Genomic DNA, 26,227 nt, shown 5'->3' with positions numbered 1-26,227 from the left:
GCTACACCTGAATGCGTCGCTCTTGCTGTGGTCTTGGACATTCCTCCTGGCCTCAGTAATGACGCCTAATGGCACTAATGAGCCTTCGCAGAGGAGACTCGCACCACATGGGTGTTTTAGCGAGAAGAGGGGCTGAGGCAGGGGGGTAGAAAGGTAAACAACGAAACCAGGGGGAAAAAAAGATGGAGCTGGTTTTGGTTGAGTGGAATAGAGACAGCTGAGAGCAGGAGATTTGTTAGGGAACGGAGGGAATGGAAAACTTGAAAGAGGAAAATAACCCGAGCCAAAAGAATAACAGGAGAGATATTAACGTTGTGCTGGCATACCAAAATATTCTCCGTTTCCATTATCAGAAAGTATCCTGTACCTTTCCAGATACTCTGTCGGCATACCAACCGTAGCTGTGCAAAGTTTCCAGATTGGGCAAGAAAAAAAGCAAAAATCAAGTAATCATAAAGATATATATGTTTTCCAGTTACATCTTGCAGCCTTGTTCTTATTATATATGAGGGCTATTATTTTAGCAACTGATTAATCTACTGATTTTTCTGATAGTCGACTTAATCGGATAAAAAAAATCTGATTTTTCTTTTAACCACTTAAGTCTTTTTTTATACAATTATAAAACATGCAGTTAAGCAAATAATTAAGTTTCTGTTTTAAATGCCTAAAATGCAATAACAGTGAATGTAGCAAAGGATGCATCTGCAGCTAAAAATATACTTTTAACATCAACGTGTGAAAAGCTCAGGCCTTTTATCTCAACTTAACATTAACATAGTGTAGGGACGACCTGCAACTGTGTTTATTAAACCAATTAATAGTTGGACAGTAAAAAGTGCTAAACAGGAGGGTTTTTTTCTGCATTTGAACTGGGCGAAGTGAAAACTGCTGTTTGAGGAGTTTTATTAAAAGCGTTGCTCTTTTAGCAAATGGTTATTTTAGTGTCTCCACACTCCAGTTAATGATTAATATACAATCTAAATTAGTTGACGATTATTTCAATAATCGATTGATCCGATTAATCGTTTCAGTCCTACTACATTTTTCTGGTCTCTTTTTTTTTTTTTCTTTGCATGTGTGCTCCTGGAGGTGAGTTATCCATGGGTGAGCTCCAAGACCCGTTCCTCGTCAGCATCCACCTCATCTCCGACCCCGGCCAGGGCAAGTTCCTGCAGCGCGCCGCCGACGCCGTGCTGGCCTGGGTTCACCCCGAGCTGCAGCTCTTCAGAGTCTCCGAGCGGGCGTCCACGTCCCAACGGACGTGGCCGAAGCGGCACCAAAACAGCGGCCCGTCCGCCGGATCTCAGCCGGCCGTGGCGGTCATCCTCTTCCTGCAGGAGGCGTACGGCGGCGAGGAGCAGATCCTGACGCTGCACCGCACCCTGCAGAGGCCTCCGTGGCGGTACCACCACACGGAAAAAGTCAGCAACGGCCGCAGCATGCTGCCCCTCACGCCGTGCAGTCAGGACTTTTTCGTCTTGTCCCCCGGCACGCCGCTCTGGGCCGTCCGGCAGGTCCACTACGGCAAGGAAATTGTGCGGTTCACAGTTTACTGTCGCCACGAGAATTACGTCGACATGGTCCGGCTCTACAAGCTGCTGCTCCAGCGACGTGTGGCGCAGAAGAAGGAGGACTTTTGCTTCTTCGTGGTGTACTGCAACCCCGACATGGAGATCCAGCTGTCGTTTAAGAGGCTCCCACGGGGGCAGAGCCCCGCTGTGCTGGACTCGGCCGTGATGGAGGTGAGGGTGCGAGACGTTGGAGTGCTTGTCCCGCTGCTGCCTCACCCCTGCAGCCCGATCAGCGACGTCCGCTGGCAGACGGAGGATTATGATGGGAATAAAATCCTGCTGCAGGTGAGCATCCTGGTTTGCTCCTCTGGAAACACATAAATGAATATAAAAACTAGAGCTAAGCTGCTTTTTTTTATTGACTGTGATTCAGTGGCATTTGCAGATCTTTTTCAGTTCCTAACAGGTAACCTCTGAGGAGTTCCTCCTGTTTAGCTGCAGCTGTCTCCCCTTAAGGTCTCAGAAAACTTTCCCCACAGCATGATGATGTGTTCAGGGCAATCCTCTTTTTTATTTGTATATAAAATAAAGGCCCTAAATTATATTAAATAAATAATATTATGAAGAAGTCAGAAAAATCTTCTTTTTTTTTATCCACTTCACAAGAAAAAAGCTACTTTGTGTTGCTCTATAAATCACACCAAATCAAAATTAAACTGAATTTCTTTCAGACAAAATATGAAAACATTCATTTTGTATGAATGCTTTGGTTGCATAACAGCGGATTCTTCTAGAAATCTTGGTTCTCTCTCTGCTGGAGAGACAGACTTGCACAACAAAGTGGTTGTTTGAGGGGTATCGGTTTCAGAGGGGGGGTGTGTGTCCAGGCAGTGTGAGATAAGTGGTTTGGAAAGTTCAAGCTGATTAAGATGCAGTCCATTACCGGGATTGGTGCAACACGGAGAAACAACAAGCTAATCTGTCAGGACAATGGGCCATATGTATGATGCTTAAGTGCCAGCTGGACTGAAGTCAGAGGTTCTTCCACAACGTTACGCCAGTAGGAATATTTAGTTTCAGACTTGGTTGTGTGCAAACACTGCTTTATTTATTTATGTGTTGATTTTATCATAACCGATTGGTTTTAATATATCTTCGGCGTTCACATGCAGGTTCATTTACGAGCGTGATTTGACCAGATGGAATCACACAACGCTACGTTTAGCAACGAAACTCCGAGCTGCTATAGCTGAAACTGTTTTCAGCTATAGCAGCTGAACCCTAAGCAGTGCAGATCATGGCGATCTCCACGTTCATCCAGTCCTGACTTGTTACTCGAGTTTGTTTTAGGCTGAATTACCAGATAACAGTCAAAGCTGTCGTTTACGTTTTGACTGATGTCGGACATCGCTCACAAAGGTCAGACCTGCTTATCCTGAGATAACTGAAGCTTACAACACTGAGGGTCTTACTATCGCCAAATCAGCGACCTCATTACCCAGCACCCCCTGCTGCTCATCTCCAGCCTGGGTGCGCTGGCTGTGTGCAGACGACCTGTTGTCTGTTGGGGAAACGACACACACACTCGCTCTTGTTTTGGCCTCCTTTAAGTATCACTTAGGCTGAAATGACAGCTTCATGACAGCGCTTACAGCCTCCGACTCTGTGTGGGAGAGCCAAGAAGGCGGCCATGCAACCACTTCATGGCTCAAAGTAGAGGAGACAAAGTGAATAAGAGGATAAGGAGGGAAGAAGGAGAAGGAGATATGAAGGATGGCGGAACAGGCTGAGAGGAGAAACAGCTGTTGACGCAGAAAAAGTCTTAGGATTAATTGAAAGAGGTGAACAAGTTACAAAGCATTAATTTCATTTTAAAAAGTCTCTTCAAAAACAAGAAAGTCTATTTCTCTAATACAAACCTTTGCGACTCTGTGAACCACAACCTGCTCCTTCCCATCAGTGTTCTGGTGAAAATAATCTCAATCTGTTTAATCTGAACTCTGTCACTTCTGGCTCCCTGAAGGCCAAAAGTGTGCGACCGTCGTCAAGTGTTGGAAGTTAAGGGTTTAAAGTGACAGTTCAAAAACAATGGCTGACCCGAGTTCATGTGTTTGATTTATATAGACTCTGAAGTGAAAGCTATGCAAGCAAATAAACTCACCACCATAAATTAACTCTCAGGTCAGCGGCTCGGATCTGCTTTGTCTGCAGATTTAAATTCTTGGCTTCGCTGCTAAGCGTGTTTTTTTTTTTTTTCTTCCTGTCGTTTTGTGCCTTGAACTGCTAAAGATATTTTAAAATTGTGTTAATGAAAAACACAATAGTCATTTTTCTTAGACACTAATGGGTGTTCCAACAGTATAATTGTCTCAAAACAATCATCTGAACGGGTTTGAAGTGAAGAAAGTTAGCTAAAATTGAGTTTTAGGTATTTGTGGCTCTCGTATGGTTTCAGTTTTATTGTTGTTGAGTTTTGCTAACTCTGTTCCTAATTGACCACAGTAAGGCTCTGGTCAGAAAGCATGCAGGACATCAGTAGACTTTAAGCTGTTTGCTGTAGGACTACAGAGTGGTGCATTCTGGGTGCAAAAAAAAATCATATCCTGCACCACAGGAAGGAGAACTGCTTCGTGGACGGTCCACTTCAAAATAAGAGCATGAAAATGAAGGATTCTTAATAGTAAATAACCAAAATGCCATTGCAGATTTCAAACTTTATTCAACTGAATGTTTACAAAACAGAAAAGTAAATAGTAAAACCTCATATAGAGGAAGCAAAGTGTGTTAAATGTTTTCAAAGTTGGTAAAGCCAAAAATTTAAAGTCTATAAATAGTTACACAATTAAAATGCCATAAAAAATATGATTAAAAACATTCACAGTTAAAACAAATAAAAACTATCTGTGAAATATTAGACCTTTTGAACATTAAAGCAAATTCACAAGAAAACCAAACTTCTGTAACAAATAACAGAAGTTAATCAACAAAGACTAACAGGTATAAATACAGTTCTGACCAGAATTGTGTTTTAATTCAGAAAAAAATAGCTTTCCAGTTTTTCCTTGTAAACCCACTAACATACTTTACAGCCATTGGACTCAACAATTATAGTTGCCGATGTTAGAAATTAAGAGTCGCTCTTCAGTTTGTCAACTCATAGCTCAGCCCTTCTTTTGATTCCAGAAAAATTATAATTTCCTGATATCCCTCAACATGTTGACATCTTAAAACCTGCCCCACACACCTCTGTGCTCTGCCATTAGATACCTGTGAGACAGCCTATTGCTTCTACTTCTCTGTTTATAAAGCTTGATGGCAAAGCTGCCACCTGAACAGGAATATGGGGAAACTATCATCCCCATGCATGGAGCCGTGCAGCAGAAGCAGAAACGGAGACGAGAACTTCTACTGACACAAAAAGGATCCATAGCTGCTGTGATTTCAAAACGCAAACATTTCTACGTTCGTGGCGAATTATTTGTTCTTATGTTTCCGAGGCGGCCTCTCCGTGGGCGATGATTGACTTTCAGGTTTCCAGGCGTTTTCGAACAAGACTTTTTGTAACACTCGGCGCTCTGAAAGCGAGCACTCGAGGCTCGTCTGGACGCTGATGGCTTCTCCAGCTGCAGCTCTGATTCATAAAGGGGCTGACCCGAGAACAGCCAGCGTGCGGTTTGAACGCTCTCGGGGTTCCCCGCCTGCGCATTTCACCTCCTGTAAGTCGCGTGAGGAGCGCTTTGTTGTATGGGAGCCCCGCGTACGGGGGGTCAGTGGTCTCGAATGTGGCTCCTCCCTGTTTTGGTAACCTTGATGGAGTTATGTTTCTGCAGATGTGCTCAAGCTATAGCATAAGGAAGTTCTTACTCCTCAACATTCCTCTCTTTTGAGCAAGAATGAAGTTCTTGTGAACTTTAGGGAATCGTGGATTTGATTAATAGGCACCTGTTTTAGCTATAAACCCACAAAAAAAAAAGTGAAGATACTACTTCTTTTAAAGCTGAGCAGGCCTGATGGAGATGAATGACACTGAAACGCACACCGGCCATGAAAAATGTTGTCTGGCTCGGAAGAAACCTGCGTTTCCTGGTTGGAGACGTGAAACTGCAACCGATGGGACGCTAGAAAAAAACAGAAAGTCATCTCTGTGGGAAACGTTGTGGAGGGCCAGAAAGCAAGAAGGGACTGGAGCAGATCTCATGAGGCAGAGAGAAGGATGTGTGTCAGCATCAGGCATGGTGCAGAGACGGGCTGAAGCTGGTGAGAGGTCGTGAAACAAGGCTGGTACTGACTTGGGGATGAAACGGCGCTCAGACTTGAAGAAGTCATTTCGTGTCCAGCGTTATGATTGCATTAAAATATCAGTGTGTGGTTACAGTAACCATGGTAACTTTGAATTTGAAAGGGGAAAAAAATTCCGCTCATTATTTCAATTTTAGTAATCCCCAAGTAACCAAAGCAGAAACAGTTTAGTCTGATGAAAGCTGCAGTGTGTGACTTTTATAAAGAATATGATTTTTTTTAACATATTTGTTAAAACCGTCACCGTGTCGCGACAGTTTGTTTTGAGACAGATAATGTGTGAGAAGATCGACCTCCTCCCTGAGCTGCTGCTGTCTGCCAAAAGCAACCAATCAGAGCCAGAGGAGGAGGGTCTAAGCGCTGTTACCCATCCTCATGAACACGCTGCTAAATGTGCTGGTGGCAGAGAAACACATTATTAAAAGAAAAGTGTTTATCCGCCGCTAACCAGCATTAGCATTCACAACAAGTTCTGCTGTTGGGGAAAAGCAGAGAGAGAGCAAAGGGGACGAGGGGGAGAGGAATGAGCAGCGCCACACGAGATTGTGATTGGCAACACAAATACCTGGCTCTGGGCTCTGATTGGTGGTTTCTAGTCAGCACTGGGAGTATTGGGAGAAGGCAGAAGAGCTTAATTTTTTCTCACAGATTATGTCTGAAAATATATTTTTTATAAAGGTTGCCTTCTGTATGTCTACTGACAGACATCGAGACAACAAAAACAGTTGTATATTGTTTTTTTTTTGTACAGTGTATGTAAATATCTGTTTTTAGCCTCTTGGGAACCGAGTAGCTTTTGAAGTGCAAAAATAACACAGTGAACCTCAGCATTATCACAGCCTCTCACTGGATTACTGTCTTGCTATTTCAATCTTATTCCAGTCAAATTCCTGCTCCTAAAACGTAATCACAATTGTTTCAGCTGCTCTCCGTCCTGCTTCCGAAGCAGCTGTGAATATCTGAGCGGGTCACGTTGGTGCAGCAATACAGACTCTTTGTTCTTCATAGTGAGCATCGTCCTATGGGTTGAAAAAAACACCATTATTAAGAAAACAATACGTAATGCAGTTTTGCAGACCAGGCATCTCGGTCATCCTCACTTTTCTCCTGAAGCTTTAACATCTTGATTGCTTAAATCTAAATCAGATGTGGCCATAAAAGGCAGCTAAACTCCATCCAGCTGACCGAGTATTTATTGGCCTGCAGAATTTGAATGGACAGCTCTGCAGATACTTCAGTCTGCCAAGTTTATCTTCCAAGCCGTTCACTGCCATTGTGATGTTGCATATACTGGTAAATGTGACGACAAGGACTCTGATACAGATAACTTCTGAATCCGTGCTGCTGGGTGTGTCCCTACTTCAGATTTACAAAGTTTTCTTCAGCTATCGACCACATTTACACTCCTGTTCCTAGCAACTGCCCTGGAAAGTGGCACTGAGGAGTGAGATTTCATTTTAGCGTATCACCAAGCGTCTGTAAAGAGTCACAGACTAATTGCATCAACATGTTGCATTACAGTAAAGAAATGGCTTTACTCATAGCGACCGTTTTTCTTTTGATGCAAGTCTGTCAAACTCTTCAAGAGTGAGCTTCTTAACGAGCCACGGGGGCCAAAAGTGAATATGTTTATGATGAAACTAATAAAAACTGCAATCTGTTTAGCTTAGCACCGGGCCAAGCAGATGCTATTTCCCATGTTGGCTCAGGTTCAGGGCTGACTTCAGCTTTGAGTGGCACGGCTCCAGTGTTATTGTTACTAGTTGTGGACCTGTAGCTTTTCCAGCTACAGCGGGTCAAAGTGTCTGGCATAATGTCTTAATTATTCTGTTGTTTTAAGATTCGTTTGTTATCTTTAAGTGCTTTTAGAGTGGCTGGTGTTTAGACGTAACAGTGTGCTCTTTGTTTTTTTTTGTCCGTGTTCAGGTCCAGGGCGCGTGCTTGAGAAGCAGACAAAACCCTTGCTGCATGGCACCGGCTGTTGGCGAATCCGCATCGGCTCCGTCCAGCTTTACCCGCGCCGTCACCTCCTACAAAAACCGCCGTCACCAACAGAGGGTGACCTCCCGTCCCAGAGGCCACCAGAGCTCCCACAGCTCCCTCCCGCTGGCCTGCGAGGAGCAGGACGAGCAGGAGGAGTGGTCCGACCAGCAACTTCCTGACCGCCGGACCTCGCATTGGAGGGGTCATCAGTCGGGTTCGCATTTCTCTCTACCCAACCTGGGCTCCACTGGCTCCTACTCCGCCCGGAACCCTCCTGCTCTGGGCTCCAACCTCCACAACCGGGTCTGCTCCCTCCAAAGGAGACCCTCGCTCGTCCCGCCTTTCCGTCTGAACGTGGACTCTCTGATCGGGGCGGAGGAGACGGACGTGGACACGGGGCACAAGGTGAATCCCGGCAGCAACGCCGACCTGTCCGTGGTGTCCGCTTACATCAAGTCCAGCCTGCCTCTGACGCCCCGGCCGCTGTCGGCGCCTCCAGAAGACGTCAGAGCCGCCTTCTCTCCAGATATTCCTGACGGCACCTACAAATCGGCCACTCTGGGCCGAACGCCAAACAGCTTCTCCATCGACTGCAGTCCCTCCGCTTTGCTGGGGGCGCATCTCCAAGGCAGTAGTTTGAGCACGAGTGCCGCTCCGTCGTCGAGTGACGTTTCCATCAACCTGTCAGACAGCTGCAGCATCGTTAGCGCTCCGATTGAAGAGGCAGACAGGGTAGAAGAAGAGCAGGAGTTCTACATTTGAAAGGTCTGAATGTGGCCACTGACGACAGGTTTTAGTTCTGAACACAGCTCCACTATGCCACCTAGTGTCTGATAGTAAAATTACAGTGGAAGAGAGGAACCTGAAGCACAAACCTGTTTTATTGAATGTAGAGAGGAGCACTGTAAATATCAGTCACATATTATTCTCAGTTAGTGATCAAATAACTGTACAGAAGCTTTATTCATTAAAATATAACTACTTCCCTTTTCAGGGTGTAAAATATTATTTTTACAGCACAGTTGGTTTTATCTACAGTGCTTTGCAAAAGTATTGATACTTCTTAAAGTGGAAGGAAAAAGATATGAATTTTACATTTTACTTCAGTTACGGCCGCGAGGGAGAGAGTGTCCAGTTTTATACTTCCAGAAAGTCAAACTTTAGATTCAAAATAGCTGAGGCTCAGTCAGAAAACACCTTTGATCAATGTTTTTTTCAAAGATTCTCAACTACATTTAGGGCCAGGCTTTGACTAGACCATTCTAATGCATAAAAACACTTTGAAACGATTCTGGCTGCTGGAAAGTGAAGATCTGTCCTCATCTTAATTTCTTTGCAACTTCTAAGACGTTTCTTTCCAAGATGGCTCCCCGACAACTCCTACCAACTTCCCCGTCCGTCCCTGCTGAAGAGACACATCCCCGCAGCATTATGCTGTCGCTACCATGTTTCACAGAGTGGATAATGTTCAGAGTCGTGTGCAGTGTTAGTTGAACCTTGCCGGCTGTGGTTCTCTGCATGGCTTATAGCAACTTCAAACTGGATTTCTTCCTTTCCTGCCCTTCACATCTCAGTGCTGCGTTGTTTTTATCTGTAACATAAAATTCCAGTAAAAATATACATTTTTGTTGTAATGTGACAAAACATGTAAAAGTTCAGAGCACTGTATCTCTTCAGTGTGCAAACACACAATGACATGTCTGGTTTGGAAAAAATGATAATAAATAAACACAAACGTAAAGCGGTTAGCCTCTTAGGTTTGCTGTGTGCAGTTTATTGCTTTTTTTTTTGGCCTGCAAAAAGACCATGACATTTTTTTAAATTTTCCTTTCCCACATCCTGAACATCTGCTAAAGCAAATATGCAAATATGGAGAGAAATTCGAGAAGAGAAGAAGCTCAGCTTAACGTTTTGGTGGAGCATGTCAGCATAAAAACCCAAATATGTGGTTATTTTCCACTCTGCTCGTCATCATAATGCTCATCTGATAAGATGAGTCGGCACTTATGAAGCTAGTGTGGATTAAATTGATTTAACTTCGCTCTAGATTAGCACTCTTTAAATATAAATAAAAATGAGCCCATCGTTAAACGCCACATCTCCGTAAGTAGCTTTGCAGATGCTGGGTTGTTATTGTGTGTAAATGGTTTTCAGTGAGTTAAGTCAGTTTCTGATTTCTGCATTATTATAATCTCATCACTCTTTTAAAATAGTTCAATTATACAAAAAAAGGAACCATAATTAGCCTAATTACATAAACTTTTTGTTGTGGTTATTTTACTTGTGTGTTTCATAATAAATGGCTCTCAGAGACGATCAGTGAGATAAATTATTAGTTTAAGGGTCAATCCAAGTAAAAGTAAAAAAAAATTAACTCAGACTGTGGTGATTTTCAGAAGCTGTTTATGTTTACTCTACGAATAAAATTAATTGCACATGATCTGTATTTATCTGCGGAAGTAAGGGTTCAAATCCAGTTTATTCATTTAACTTCCAGATGTTTCTCATTACTCTCTCCTGCTCTGTGCTGATTATGTGTTGCCATGGAAGTGTGCCCATTTATTGTTTAGTTTTGAACTAAATGTTAATATGTAAAAAAAAAAAAAAAAAAGTTTTTCTAGAGATTTAATTTAGTTACTAGAGTGTGTGTATAGAAAAGGCTGGGTGTTCTGAAATAATAGGTCTTTATTTTGTTTCACCTATTGGCTACGTATTATAGTTTAATTGGTAGATCAAATCACTGCAGCCTGATATTTTATTGGGGAATCAAAATAATCTTATCATTTTACTTATTTATTTTTTTAATTGAAAAATCTGGGGTGCATTTGAGTGCAGTCTTTATTACTCGGATACCCCAAAATAAAATTGAGTGAAATCAAGCACTTTAAAAAGTGACCTGTAATAAACAAAGTCCATTTTTGTCTTAGCATAAACACCAATGTTTACACTGTTTTTCAATGCTTCCATGCAATGCATGTAAGGCACCTGTTACTCTACACCTAAAAAAACACTGAATACTTAATTGGGTGTTAAGAGATGAGCGTTTTCTACTAGTAATGAACTGCCACGAAGGATAAATCAGATTTTTACTATTGTGTTGAAAGTCTGTTTTACAATATATTTAATGACAATAAAAGAAAACAACACTTTTCTGCAAAATTCACCAACTACACAATTCTTGTTAAATAGTGTAAGATAAATACTATTTCAAAAGAGCAGAACAAATTTTATGTTTTTTGAACAATAACAATATTTGTTGTTAATCTGTTGCTAAGAGACGAGTGTGTTTACTGGTAACCAAGTGCCACAAAGTGAACTTCAGATTTTTACTTTAGCAAAATTTACCAACTGTAAATTTCTCATGTCTAAGCAGATAAGCATTATTTTTGAAAGAGCTTATGTTTTATAAACAATATTACTTATTATTAATTTGGTGTTAAGAGATAAGCAGGGGTTTTTTCTGGTAACGAACTGCCACGAAGTATAAATCAGATTTTTACTTTTGTGTTGAATGTGTGTTTTATAATATATTTACCACTAATGTCAAAAAAATGAACTTTTCTGCAAAATTTACCAACTACACAATTCTTGTTATAAGTAGTGTTTCAAAAGAGCAGAAGAAATCCTATGTTTTTTGAACAACAACAATTTTTATTGCTAATCTGTTGCTAAGAGATGAGCGTGTTTACTGGTAACCACAAAGTAAACATCTGATTTTCACTTTTGAGACGATGACATCAAGCTGTACGCCAAGAGCGAGCGAGACGTCGACTCACTGATCCACACTACCAGGATCTACAGCACTGACATCGGGATGTCATTCGGACTAGAGAAGTGTGGCCGGATGGTTACAAAGAGAGGGAAGGTCATCTGCACAGAAGGGGTCTCACTCCCAGAGGGAACGATAGCAGACATAGAGCACAGTTACAAGTACCTGGGAATACCACAAGCAAATGGCAACCTGGATGAGGTCACAAGGAAAGGAGCCACAGCCAAATACCTCCAACGAATAAGGCAAGTCCTGAGAAGCCAGCTCAATGGCAAGAACAAGATCTGTGTGATAAACAGCTATGCCTTACAGATAAGATAAATAATCAGATACCCTGCCAGAATAATTAGCTGGCCAATGGAAGAGATGAAGGCCACAGATGTTAAGACTTGGAAGCTACTAACCATGCATGGAGGGTTCCACCCCAAATCCAGCACCCTGAGACTGTACACAAGCCGTAAGGAAGGTCAATAAGGCAGGTGGTTCCTTGAGTTTTGGTTTTCTAAATTGAGGGAACCAAACCTTTAGAGAATCCTAAAGACCTTTATTGGAAATAAAGGCCCCTCTTAGAGGATTAAGAGGCAGAGCGACCACAAAGCTGATTTGTTGGATTCTGTGAAGACGTTTGCAGTCTACAGAGGAAATCCCACCCAGTTCTAGAAGAACGGGTCTAAGTGGTTCCAGCACACAACCTCCTCCTCTGGGTGAATTGATTGGAATAAAATGCTGAACATAAATCTGTTGTTGATAAATTACGGCGAAGCCCAGGCAGAAGCCCTTTGGTGGGGACAACAGCCTCAGGTGGCCCTGGTCAACACGGTGGCGTTCAGGGGCGTCTGGCAGAAGCAGTTCATGTTCGGCAACACCCAGAACCTGCCCTTCGTCCTGACTGACAGGAGCGCCGTCAAGGTGCCCATGATGTACCAGGCTGGAGAGGTCAGCTTTGGTAAGAGCACGTCCTCCCTTATTATGGAGAGCCATTTCAGCCAAAATTAAATAAATAAATAAATGGGTAAAATAAATAAAAAATGAGTAAAATAAATAAAAAAATTAAGAAAATGAGTGAAATAAATAAAAAATTTGTTAAATAAATAATTTAGCTTTTTCATTAAACCATTTTCTTCATTTTTTGATTTATTTTACTCATTTTTTATTTATTTTACCCATTTATTTATTTATTTAATTTTGGCTGAAATGGCTCTCCATAGTAGTGGCTCTTTAAAAACATTAATTTAAGCTGATTTTATTTGACTTGGTAAAGGTGAAAATGAGAACAAATGAAGTTAAACAAATTACCTGGTTAGTATGTAGCGGAATATCTGTAGTTACAATAGTTGACCACCAGAGGGCAGTGAGCGCTCAAAATCCACAATCAAAAACCTGTTAAACTCGTTTGTTCTGTTGGTTTTCTGCAGAACAAAAAGCTGCTCAGCTCCAAATCTTCTTCAATAACAGCAAAACAGAAATACCGAAAGTTTTCTATCTTTATTCTAGTTTTATTTCACTTTGTAAACTGAAACTGATGAATCAAACTTTGATTCATAGAAAACACAAGTCACCTGATTTTCTGTGAAAAAGAAACTGAAACTAACTTTGTTATTTTTCTTCAAGTCAGCCTCCATTTTGAGCGGAGGGTGGAAATAACATGTTGACTTGTTAACAGAGGTAAGTTGAGCGGAGGGTGGAAATAACATGTTGACTTGTTAACAGAGGTAAGTGTTGCCGCTCCGGGTCCCTCCGAGTCTCTCTCGGCTCTCTGGAGCCTTTCTGACCGATAAACCCTCCGAGGCTTCCCGGGGCCTCGGCCACCTCGGTCTGGGTCCCTCGTCTCTCATACGGTGTGGTCCCCACAGCAGCGCTCTGATCTGGAAAGGAATTAGATTCAATGAAATGTTTTATTGTGAGACGTTGCTGCTTATAAAGTGATTCTAAGTGAGGATACGTTATGAGAGAAATAACACAAACCATAAACACACAGCTCAGTAACAGTGTTGTAGTACTCGAGATCGGTCTTGGTCTCTAGACCATTTTTTGGTGGCATTTGGTCTCGGGCGCTGAGGACTCGGCATTTTATTGCAAGATCAGTCGAGACCGCAACTGTGAAAATATCACTAAGCGTACAGCATACTGTCCAGTTTCTTTGTTAACATCTTTGTTTTCCGTGGATGCCAAACGCACCGACTAAAATCCAGGCAGTAACGTGTTTCTGTTACTCCCCCTCCCCACCCTTCACTCGCAACGCGGCGCTCCAGACATGCGCAGTGGTTTTCTCTGAGCAGCAGAAGATGTCTGTCTAATCGTCAGTAATATAATAGCGCTGCATAAATCATAAGAAATCCGATGGGCACTGCTAACTCAGCAGCGCTTCATTTTCACAGCCAGTGGGGAAAACGTCTAACTATTTTCGTCACTTAGAAAAGTAGCTCAAAGAAAGGTAAGCTCCGTTGAGGTGATGTTAGCGAAGCTAGCTGTATAGAGACACTAAGCATTTGTGATGGAAAAAAAGTCACTCACTGCACTTAATTATTGTGCGGAGGTGTTGACTGACTTGTCCCAGATATGGGACAACGCTGTGTCCAAAAGTCTGCAATATAATGATGTGATATTCAGGAACAGTCCGGTTCTTCTGAACGGCTCTTTACTTAGAAAATAGGACTGGAGGGTCACTGAGAGCCGTTCTTTGTTCTTGTAATGCTTTGGGTACACTGCAGTAGCTATCATTATTTAATCATATGCATTGATATTTTTTTAATTGACAAATAAATAAAACACAAGAATGAAAAAGCATGCACATTGCTCTATGATCGTTTTCGTTCAAAGTGGCAGCTGTCATGTCTGCCATGGTGTCAGACTACCTGGCCTCATGTAGCGGGAGAGAGGGTGAAAACAGTCACAGTGAGCACCTTGTGCTTGGTTACTTCTTTGTTGCTCCCTGGTCAGTGTTCATAGTTGAGCGTTATTTACCGTCAGAGCATTGCCTCAATTGCTATGTTTAAAGGTGCAGACAGTGATGGTTTCTGACATGACTAATATGGGCGTTATCTTTTTAGGGATGGCACGAGACCACAGCGGATTGTAGCACTTCACTTTAATATTGGTAAAATGTATTAAGTATTTAATATTTAGGTGTTTTTATGGGAATATGGATCTTTCAGATCAATTTGAGAAGCAATTTTGATAATATTTCAAATTTTATCGTGTCATTTAGCGCAGGCCGCTGTTCTTGGTCTTGACTCGGTCTCGACTTCCCTCGGTCTTGGTCTCGACTTGGTCTCGGCCCCTAAAAGTCTTGGTCTTGTCTTGGTCTCGGGTTAGGTGGTCTTGACCACAACACAGCTCAGTAACTGCAGAGTTAACCTGGTGAATGATCAACTCTATGATACAACTTTTAAAAACTCACTTAAAACCCATTTATTTCTCTGGGTTTTAACCCTGAGTGAGCTATAGGGTTAAAACCCTTGTCTCCACCTTGTATGTCGAAATGGGGTCCAATCGACCCCACACACGTAAAACCTGGATCATTTTCCATAGACCTCTACGTTTGCCTCAGTCCTCGCACCCACAAGGGTTAATGCTGCACTGCTACTTGTATTTCTGATGTTTGATTTCTATTTTTCTTATATTTTATCATTTGTTTTCATTTTCCTGCAACCCTTTGGTCAGCTGCTGTTTTATTTTAAGTGCTTTAGAGATAAAGTGGTCCACCATGACAGCTGCATCTAAATCTGATCTGTTTGAGTGGAGTGTGCAGCAACGACCTTCTCAAATCTAACCTAAATGAACTAAACTAAAAAAGTTAACCTCATGTAACTTTTTACATCAGTGTTCTTGTTGTAGGGACTCTCTGTGAATCTTTTTAACCTAAAAATCAGAACAAAAACAGTTTTAAACTAGTTTCTTTGCTTGTTGAAGTCAGCAGAAAGTGAAACACATCACTCCGTCCCTCATCAGTCTGGGTTCATCACAAACTAATGTTTCTCTTGTCTGGATCAGAACCGGCTTTAACCAGTCCACAGATTTCCTCTCTTCCTCTTCACTGACTTTGGTCTTTTTTAATTTTTACCTCTTGTTGCTCCTTGCAGCAGAAAGAATCGGGCCTCGCTGAGTGTTTGGGGGCTTCATCCCCTCATTGAAGCAGCTGATTACCCATGATTCCTTGCAGTGGGTCCAGCTGGTACCTCAGCTGGATGCTGTGGTCCCTGAAAGCAGCTTTAGCTGAGAGGAAATCCTGCTGAGCTGCTCACATGACCACAGAGGCTGACATGTTGCTGAGATCCCAGCTGGACCCGGTTCTGTCTGGAGGAGAGCTGTGGACCCGACCTGAGCTGCTGCTCCCTCAGAACCTTCTGCACACTGACTCCCTCCATACGGAGCTACAATAGAGTCATGATGCGTTCAGGTCCACTGTGGGAGCTAAACAAGTTCACTAGTTCATAGGAAATGTTCACTTGTTCATTCATCTGATTCACTCTGATCCTCTGAACTCCTGATGGGAACCAGCTTTCTGCTTCACAGGACACTTACTGGACCTGGACCACTGGTCTGACTGGTTCTGGTTTCTTTCTCAGGCTGACTGAAGTCCAGAAGATGGAAGATCTGGATCTAAAGAAGGACAGAGCAAAACCTCCAGGACCCATCAGTCCGTCTGTGAGGAGTGACTGGTCCAAAGATCATCCTCCAGACTTCAGTACTGAACCTGGACCCTCAGACAGAAAGTAAGAAACCAGTTTCTATCTGGTTCATGTGAATCTATAGAGATAAAATATAGATGTAACATAGAAAATCTAACTATAAGTGGCCATGCACCTATAATGTTGTCTCTGTGTGGACAGACAGATTCTGGTTCATTTGTCCTGGTTCCTCCACAGAGAGGATCTGCAGAGCTCAGAGGTTCCCACTGATCCGTCTGTCCAGCCGCACCAAACACAGCTGGACTCCATATTTATGGTCTGTACATCGGTTCTGTTCAGTCTGTAGACCAGAGGACTGTCAGTCTGTCCAACATGGACCTGATGTTCAGATCTAGTCTGATATCTTCTCATTCTGTTCCAGCTGCTGGAGGAAAACATTGTCACATTCGTGAAGAACGAGCTGAAGAAGATCCAAAAGGTTCTGAGTCCAGATGACCCAGAATGCTCAGAGGGTCAGAGTGAGGATGAGGAGCAGAGGAGGAGCAGAGAGGCGGTGATGAAGATCACCCTGAACTTCCTGAGGAAGATGAAGCAGGAGAAGCTGGCTGACCGTCTGCAGAGCAGTAAGAGGATTTCTACAAGAATTCTGCTGTTATGTTGAATAATTAAAACATGATTACATGAGAAAATGAATTCAACTGGAATCAAACAAGAGAAACGAACAAACACAGAAAATCTTAATCAAACAGTCACATGAGCTCAATGACGTTCTGGATTCAGCAGCTTTTTTATTTAAACATCACCTGTGGTGACTGATGTGCTGCTCATGAAATATAAACTTTGGGAACTTTATATTTACCGTAAAATACTGTAAAAATCAAACATGTCAGCAATGCACAAGATAAAAACCCATTTTAGTTTTAATTCCTGCACCCAGTGCATAAAAATGTTCCATTCAGCTGCAGATGAAGAACCTTCAGAAACACACAGACAGCTACCAAATTTACCCTGTGATGCAGCAGCGCCAACATTGAGGCCAGTAAATGATAAACTGCTGCTGATCTGCATGACATGAACTCTCCGACTGTCTACCGTCCATCTACATGCATCCAGACAGAAGAGGTGGCTAGAAGGTCTCCTTGTTGAACTGAGCTGCAGGCATTTGATGCAGATCAAGTTCAAAAAGTTCTTGCCAAGGTTTTTCTACAGTTTTTCCTGTTTATCCCTAAACAACCAACTATCAAAGTGTCTCTGAATCCTTCTGCTTAGGGCAGAACCTGGATTTCTACTGGAAGTCGGTTTGTAAAGAGTAAACAGGACAGTGGAGAGAACAGTTCCCTGGCTTGACCCAGTGCTGCGTAATATTGTGTCCCAGTTTGCTGTTTTCATTGGTCACTCTCCCCAGCTGCAGTGGCCTGTCCAGACCTTACAGTGTGTTGTCTCCATGCAGGGACTCGAGCTGGAAAATGTCAACGGAAACTCAAGTTAAACTTGAAGAAGAAGTTCCAGAGTCTCTCTGAAGGCGTCGCTGAACCTGGAAATCAAACCTTTCTGGACCAGATCTACACAGAGCTCCACATCACAGAGGGGTTAACTAGAGAGGTCAACCAGGAACATGAGGTCAGACGGATTGAAACAGCATCCAGGAAACAAGAAACAATCAGGAGAGAAGACATCTTTAAACCTGGAAGTGATCAACCAATCAGAACAGTGATGACCATGGGAGTGGCTGGCATTGGGAAAACACTGTTAACACAGAAGTTCACTCTGGACTGGGCTGAGGGCAGAACCAACCAGAACATCCAGTTCATATTTCCATTCACTTTCAGAGAGCTGAATGTAGTGAAAGAAGAAAAGTTCAGCTTGGTGGAACTGATTCATCACTTCTTTGAAGATATTAAAGACGCAGGAATCCGCAGCTTTAAAAAGTTCCAGGTTCTGTTCATCTTTGACGGTCTGGATGAGAGTCGACTTCCTCTGGACTTTGATGATGATCTGATCCTGACTGATGCTACAGAGTCCAGCTCAGTGGATGTTCTGCTGACAAACCTCATCAGGGGGAAACTGCTTCCCTCTGCTCTCCTCTGGATAACCACACGACCTGCAGCAGCCAATCAGATCCCTGCTGAGTGCGTTGGCATGGTAACAGAGGTCAGAGGGTTCACTGACCCCCAGAAGGAGGAGTACTTCAGGAAGAGATTCAGAGGTGATGAAGAGAAGGCCAGCAGGATCATCTCCCACATCCAGAAATCCAAAAGTCTCCACATCATGTGTCACATCCCAGTTTTCTGCTGGATCACTGCTAAAGTTCTGGAGGATGTGATGAAGACCAGAGAGGGAGGAGAGCTGCCCAAGACCCTGACTGAGATGTACATAGAGTTCCTGCTGGTTCAGCTCAAAATCAAGGAGGAAAAGTTTGATGGACGACGAAAGACAAAATCTATCTGGAGTCCAGAGAACAGGAAGCTGATTGAGTCTCTAGGAAGACTGGCTCTAGATCAGCTGCTGGAGGGAAACCTGGTCTTCTATGACAAAGATCTTGATAAATGTGGCATCAACATCGAAGATGCTGCGTTGTTCTCAGGAGTTTTCACTGAGATGTTTAAAACGGAGAGAGGAATGCGCAACATCTCCGTCTACTCCTTTGTTCATCTGAGCATCCAGGAGTTTCTGGCTGCCGTCTACATGCTCCACTGCTTCACCAGCAGGAGGTCAGAGGTCATCAAGACGTTCCTGGGACAAAAGTACAATGAAACATCTCTAGATGACTTCATGAAGAAAGTCATGAAGAAATCCCTCAGCAGTAAAAATGGCCACCTGGACCTGTTTGTCCGCTTCCTTCATGGTCTCACTGTGGAGTCCAACCAGAGACTCTTAGAGGATCTGCTGGGTCAGACAGAGAACCGTCCAGAAACCATCCAGAGAATCATCACCAACCTGAAGGAGATGAACACTAATAGAATCTCTGCTGCCAGAAGCATCAACATCTTCTACTGTCTGGTGGAGATGAACGACGTCTCATTTTATCAGGAGATCCAACGGCTGCTGGATTCAGGGAAGCAGCTCTCAGTGACTGACTGTTCAGCTCTGGCCTTCATGCTGCAGATGTCAGAGGTTCTGGATGAGTTGGACCTGGAAAAGTACAAGACATCAGGTGGACGACGGAGACTGGTTCCAGCTGTGAGGAACTGCAGAAAGGCTCGGTGAGTCCAGATGTTTTCATTGTGTGAATGCTGATTCAGCACTATTGTCCTCCTGTTTCTTCTTCTTTCTTCAAGTTGATTCTGGATGTTTTTGGCCTTTAACTACTTCCTTCATCCTCTGGATGATTTCAGCCATTCAAACATCTAAACATTCAGTTCATCCAGGACAGCTGCAGCTTCTGGTTTTTACACATTTTGATCTTTTAAAAATATTTAACTTTTGATCAGTTTTCAGGTTGAAATGAATATAAAACCCTGAACTCTAGAAAATGTCTATTTCCTCTCAGATCCAATCAGCCAGAGAGACTTTTTAAACTTTAAACTCTCTTCACTCATTGAGCTGCTGCTCCATAATTCACCTTTTAGGATCTTTGACTGTTTTTATAAAATAATTGTTTAGGTTTGATGGAAAGTTGAACCATTAAAATAAACCGTTGCATTAATTATAAACTTTGTGAACAGTGTTGATCTTCTTCATTCCGTCATCATCCTCTCCTCTTCCTCCTCCACTAGTTTCCTCTGAGTTTGTAACTGAGACCAAAATGTGGTGATTGTTGTCTGGTTCCAGAAAAAGTCCTAGTTTCTGTCAGATCCTCCCAAAGCTCTGAGAACTCTGCTTCCAGAGCTGGAACCATTTTCCTCATCAACTCTTCATCTGCAGCCTTTGTTGAAGCTGTTAGCTGTCCTCCATGAAGACCTGCAGAGACATGAGCTTCAGCTCTTTAGACATCCCAGCCTCTTTAGTTCTGGAGAACTTTCACTGCTTCACCATGAAGATGCTGCTGGACCCAAACGCTCCGTCTCCTCCAGGGGTTTTGCTCTTCAGCTCTTTAGGAGTTTAGCAACAATTTCTTCTGACATCCAAACCTTTGTTCCTCTGAGACGATGGACAGACCACTGCAGAGACATGTGTCCCTCTTCCAGCCAGTTTGTCCCAGTTCCTCTCAGGTCAACAGAGGACGGTCCAGACCTGAAGGAGCAGCAGGACCGGTTCTGCTGCTGCTCTGCAGGACGACCAGAACAATCTGCAGCTTTTAGCTGAAGCAGGTTGACGACTGTCCACTTTCTACTTTGTTACAGCATCAAATCCAGCAGATGAACGGAGACACAACTGGGAGCATCATGTGTCTGGTCTGCTCCCAGTTTCCTCTGTGGCAGCATTTAATAATCTGCTGCTGGGAGCCACGTTTCTATAGAATATACTACTATTATTAATGATGAGGAGGATTCTAGATGCTGCAGCAGCAGATATGGGCTAAACAAACCCAGAGATGCCAGAGGTCCACAGCAGGCTGGACTTCCTGCTCTGCTCACTTCATTTATAACTCACTTCCTGCTTCGTGGAAGATCTCAAGGAGCCAAACGGTCTAGTCCAAGTCAGTGTGACTTGTCAGAGCTGTGAGCAGTTCCTCCTCCTCTCCATCATCTCCAGTAGTTTCCTTCATTCAGCTCAGTCAGCCTCTTCATCAGCTGCTGCAGCTCCTTTGAGGCTCTGATGCTGCAGAGAAACTGAACTTTCCTTCACAGATGATAGAAGATCTTCAACATCTGACTGAGCTGAAGGTCTGAGGACATGAAGCCTGGACCAGAACCAGAACCAGAACCTGGACTTTAGTCAGGAGCTGCACAGACTCTCTGTCGGGTCAAACTCAGTAAACTGAAGATCAGATGTTGATCAGATGATGACATCATGATGACATCACTGTTATCATATTTTATCTGTTTATGATCCAGATTGATTTCATTAGAACTGAATTTATTTCTTCTCTCATCTCAGACTTGGTGGCTGTGAGATCCATCAGGCTGAATGTGAAGTTTTGGCTTCAGCTCTGAAGTCCAACCCAGATCTGACTGAACTGGAAATAAGTCAGATCAACATAGATGGAGCTGAAGACTCTGAAATGAAGAATGTGTCTGAGATCCTGCAGAGTTCAGTCAGTAAAGTGAAGGAACTGAGGTTTGTTTTCTCTATTTATACAATAAAATCATTCATTGATACTTTAATCCTTAGTTTAATTAATAATTTAGTTGTAATATTTAAAAACATTATTTTTAAATGTCAGATTCAAATTTCAAACAATTTTACCTTATAAATAAATGATTTTCTTATTTCAGGCTTTGAGATCATTGAACTTTGTTTTTCAGTTTTTAAAATGTTTCTGACTGATGAACAAAATGAGTAAAATAATTCAAATGAAGTTAATTAACGATGGAGATGTTTCAGTTTGGTTGGTAAAGATTCAGATTGTTTTATTTCTGATTCTCATCTTTACATCCAGAATGAAATGTTTTCCTCCAGTCGAGCCACAAACACTGACCAGTTCAAATCATCATTAATGAAACATCTAAGAAGTGACTGATTGTAGAAAAGCAAATCTAGATGAGCTGAATGACAGTGAGGTTTGCAGCAGCAGCAGCAGGTTCCTCACTTTGTCCTGAAGCTGTGGTTCTGTTGGGCCGGGTCAGAGAGGAACCGTCCTCTTCAGTCTGACAGCTGTCAGTCGGTTGGAGCCTCGTCTCTGTGATGAAGCTTCATCACGTCTCCTTAGGAAATAATGGCCTCCATTGGCTTTCAGCAGCTTTAAGAAGAACCCAAGGCCATTCATGAATAAACTGAGTGGTTCTGATCCGGTTACCAAGTCGGGTCTCCAGCTGATGATCAGGAACCAGCAGAAATAGCTCACCTCATCCAGGCTGCTGCTCATAGAAAACTTTGAGTTTCTTTGTTGATCAAATGTTCTGGTTCTGCTGGTTTGGACTCTTTAAACCAGTTTGATTGGATCAGATGTTAGAATCAGTTCATCATGATTAATTTTCTACATTTTATTATTTATTTGTTCATATTTCAGTTTTAACTGCATCCTGTTGGCTTCAGCTCATCTTTTATTCTTTATTCAGATTGTTGGACTGCAGTTTGTCAGAGACCAGCTGGACGTCTCTGTTCTCAGCTCTGAAGTCCAACCCGACCCATCTGACAGGACTGGACCTGTTCAACACCAACCTGGGAGATTCTGGACTGAAGGAGCTCTGTGGTTTTCTACAGACTGAAGGCTGCAGACTGGAAACATTGTGGTTTGTAATTATATAATTATCAATATTTCAGTGAATAATTATATATAATTGATCATAAATCAAAGTTCATTTCTTCTGTTCTAATAAATATTTTCTGAGTTTGTTCCTGGATCCAGAGTTTAATTTAGTCCCTCTGTGTAACTGAGTTGGACCTGCTGACCTGAGGTCAGAACAGGACAGCATTCGGACCCCCAGTGTGTAGAAATCCCCCTCATGTCAAGCAGGTCAAAGGTCATTCAACCCAGTCTAGAAAAGAGAATTCCTGGAATCTGACAGGAACAAATCAATAATCAGTGATTGATGCTTCAACACTTTGATCAGATCCTGGAATGATTTTACTGATTAAAATCCTCCAACACAACATGACCCAGTACCAGGTTCTGGTTCTGGTTCTGAAGTCAGCAGGTCTTTATTGAAGCAGCAGCTTGTTGGCTTTAATATTCATGAGGATCTTTAACTGGTTCTGTTGGACTGGTTCACCTGCATCCTGTTGGCTTCAGCTCATCTTTTATTCTTTATTCAGGTTGATGAGCTGCAGGTTGTCAAAGATCAGCTGTGATTTTCTGGCCTCAGCTCTGAAGTCCAACAGCATCCATCTGACAGAACTGAACCTGGGAGGAAACAACCTGAAGGATTCAGATGTTCAGCAGCTGAAGCGTTTTGTAGAGACTTTACAGTAAGTAAATGTTTGTAGTGAGTCCAGCTGCTGTCAGCATATTGAACTAAACCCAGTTAGCATCAAAGCAAAGCTCCAGTGTTCCCAGTAAAGCTGCAGCTTCTCAGTGGGAGGAGAATGGTTCAGGCTTCCTGATTGGACACAGAGACAGCAATCAGCCAATCAGAGGAGCAGCTGCTTGTTGTGTTCCTGTGTTTGTGTTGGTGTGAAGATGAGTGTTGTTGCTGTGTCCATGTCTCCAGGACGTCCAGCTGGACTCCAGCGTCCAGCCGTCCAACATGTCTAGAGACAGTGGTCCTCATTCATCAAACTGTGGCAGCAGCAGATCTGATCTCAGATCTGCTTGTTCTCTCAGTTCAACAGGAAACAACTGATCAGGTTCATCTTGGTCACAGCTCTGAGATCAGTCTGACTGCAGCCTGGAAACCATCTACTGGATGTGCTGCGTCACTGACTGCTGCTGGAGAGGCTGGAAACACTCACTGATCTGATCTCTCCTTCCTTCTTCTCTCTGCAGGTTCGGATCTCTGTAAAGTAGAGAACGGTCTCTGTGTCCTGCTGATCCTCAGAGGTTGAAGCTGCAGCAGTTTGAGTCTAAAGAGACTCTGACTGGATCCTGATGATGACCTCTGACCTCCAAGATTTTCCTCCTCTTTATTTTCTCATGTTTGTCATTTAGTGTCTGATATTGTTTGTCTCTTTGGATCAATAAAGATCCGATTCAAACTGGGCTCCATTTAGAGGCTTCATGGAGTTTTGATCTGAACTGGATTAACTGGAAAGTTGATCTTTTTTCTCTCTGATTCATTTTCATCCTGGAACCAGAAATGGTCTGAGATGGAAACATGGGAATCATTTCTGTTCAGCTTTGAATCATGAAAGACACTTCAAACCTCTTTTTTCTGCTGCTTCTTCTTCTGCTGACAGGAAAATGTTCCTCAAAGCTCCACAGATAAAAAGATGCTTTACTGGAAACTGCAGAGAAACTTCAGCTTCCATCACAGAAACCAGTTGAACCAGTTTAGAACTGGATGTCCCACAGGAACTCTGATCTTAGAGCAGTTTTCAGGAACATCCAGCATTTATCTGGACATTATTTTAATATTCTGTATATATTGTTATTTTGTTATAGTCATTCTAAAAATCTTTAAATAATGAAGTTTTGCATCACATTCATTGATCCTCAGCTTTAATATTCCTCAGCCTGTTTTGGTTTTTACTTTTTTAACTCCATGTTTCATGTTTTGAGTTTTCTAGAGAACTTTAGGACTCGATGTGTCACATCAGGCTCTTTACTGAGATTCACTGATTTATTCAGACCTCAGAGAATCACTGGGATAATGTGCTGATTGGTTCATGTTTTTATATTTCTTCTAACCTAATATGGGTTATTTGGTTAATAAATATTTTAATAATGCTCTTTGTACAAATATAATAACTGCACCTTTTATTTTAATCCTTCATGCTGTCTAGCTTTTTGTATTAGGATCAACAAAGAATTGAAAATATATTTAAGTTTTCATTTTGACTTTGTTTATTTAGGTTTACTAAATAATTTAGGTTTATTTAGTAACAACAGAAACATCCTGTTCAGTTGATCTGAGCTTTTGAACTGATTTTGTGGTGAACCTTTTCCATGAACTGCTGAGATTCATGACTGGAAGACATTAATGCAATAAAGTCATTAAGTCTCAGTTAATAAATATTGAGGCAATTTATTTTTACAGAACGTGTTGCATCAACCATTTTAAAACCTTTAGCTAAGATTCTCTAAATACGTCAAATTGTTATTTAAATTGTTAGCTAAAACTTTCAGCTAAGATTCTCTAAATACCGTCAAATTGTTATTTTAATGTTAGCTAAAACCTTTAGCTACTGTTATCTAAATACCATCAAATTGTTATTTAAATTGTTAGCTGAAAATTTAAGCTAAGGTTCTCTAAATACCATCAAATTATTTAAATGTTAGCTAAAACCTTTAGCTAATGTTCTCTAAATAACATCAAATTGTTATTTAAATTGTTAGCTGAAAATTTAAGCTAAGGTTCTCTAAATACCATCAAATTATTTAAATGTTAGCTAAAACCTTTAGCTAAGGTTCCCTAAATACCATCAAATTGTTATTTAAATGTTAGCTAAAACTTTTACCTAAGGTTTTCTAAATACCGTCAAAATTTTTATTAAAATATTAGCTTAAACCTTTATCTAATCTTCTCCAAATAATGCTGAAAGGTTAGTTATTCTACCTGTTACTTCTAAGATAGGGTTAGCATTCTCTGAACACTAGCCAAAGTTTACCTAAACTTTAGTTGAAAGCTTTAGCTAAGGTTCTCTAAATACCATCAAATTGTTATTCAAATGTTAGCTGAAACTTTTAGCTAAGATTCTCTAAATACTGTCAAATTGTTATTTTAATATTAGCTAAAACCTTAAGCTAATGTTCTCTAAATACCGTCAAAGTGTTATTTAAATGTTAGCTGAAACCTTTAGCTAATGTTCTCTAAATACCATCAAATTGTTATTTAAATTGTTAGCTTAAACTTTAAGCTAAAGTTCTCTAAATACCATCAAATTATTTATAAATGTTAGCTAAAACATTTAGCTAATGTTTTCCAAATACGTCAAATTCTTATTTAAAATGTTAGCTAAAACTTTTACCTAAGGTTTTATAAATAACGTCAAATTGTTATTTAAACGTTAGCTGAAACCTTTAGCTAATGTTCTCTAAATACGTCAAATTGTTATTTAAAGTGTTAGCTAAAACCTTTAGCTAATGTTCTCTAAATACCGTCAAATTATTTAAATTGTTAGCTAAAACCTTTAGCTAATGTTCTCTAAATACGTCAAATTATTTAAATTGTTAGCTAAAACCTTTAGCTAAGATTCTCTAAATACCGTCAAATTGTTATTTAAATGTTAGCTAAAACCTTTAGCTAAGGTTCTCTAAATACGTCAAATTGTTATTTAAATTGTTAGCTAAAACTTTTACCTAAGGTTCTCTAAATACCATCAAATTATTTAAATGTTAGCTAAAACATTTAGCTAATGTTCTCCAAATACGTCAAATTGTTATTTAAATT

General features: G+C 41.6%; 2 protein-coding genes and 1 long non-coding RNA gene across 3 annotated transcripts in view; 2 read left to right on the top strand and 1 right to left on the bottom strand.

Annotated features, from left to right (window-relative positions):
• Nucleotides 1-9,549, top strand: part of fam124a (family with sequence similarity 124 member A) — a 28,835-nt gene extending 19,286 nt beyond the window's left edge. The window contains exons 3-4 of the mRNA XM_015001442.2: nt 1,093-1,859; nt 7,740-9,549. Coding sequence (XP_014856928.2) covers nt 1,093-1,859; nt 7,740-8,558 — 1,586 coding nt within the window. The 3' untranslated portion in view covers nt 8,559-9,549. The remainder of the gene's footprint in view (nt 1-1,092; nt 1,860-7,739) is intronic.
• A 3,254-nt stretch (nt 9,550-12,803) lies between these two features.
• On the top strand, nt 12,804-24,850 carry LOC148160435 (NLR family CARD domain-containing protein 3-like). Its single transcript, XM_088010823.1, has 9 exons — nt 12,804-13,277; nt 16,134-16,280; nt 16,434-16,512; nt 16,618-16,819; nt 17,647-19,399; nt 21,177-21,356; nt 22,298-22,471; nt 22,995-23,147; nt 23,665-24,850. The coding sequence occupies exons 2-9, from the start codon at nt 16,153-16,155 to the stop codon at nt 23,678-23,680; spliced, it is 2,685 nt and encodes an 894-aa protein (XP_087866949.1). The 5' UTR covers nt 12,804-13,277; nt 16,134-16,152; the 3' UTR covers nt 23,681-24,850.
• On the bottom strand, nt 13,158-13,790 carry LOC148160436 (uncharacterized). The gene is made up of 2 exons (XR_015764858.1): nt 13,531-13,790; nt 13,158-13,430 (listed from the first exon to the last, which is right to left on the bottom strand). It is a non-coding gene; the product is annotated as an uncharacterized LOC148160436 (long non-coding RNA).
• Nucleotides 24,851-26,227: the final 1,377 nt, after the last annotated feature.

The sequence above is a fragment of the Poecilia mexicana genome, unplaced genomic scaffold, assembly GCF_051168715.1.
Source record: "Poecilia mexicana isolate PSO_F unplaced genomic scaffold, ASM5116871v1 scaffold_2, whole genome shotgun sequence".
NCBI classification, from domain to species: Eukaryota; Metazoa; Chordata; class Actinopteri; order Cyprinodontiformes; family Poeciliidae; genus Poecilia; species Poecilia mexicana.
This window is presented reverse-complemented; position numbering and strand designations above follow the sequence as displayed.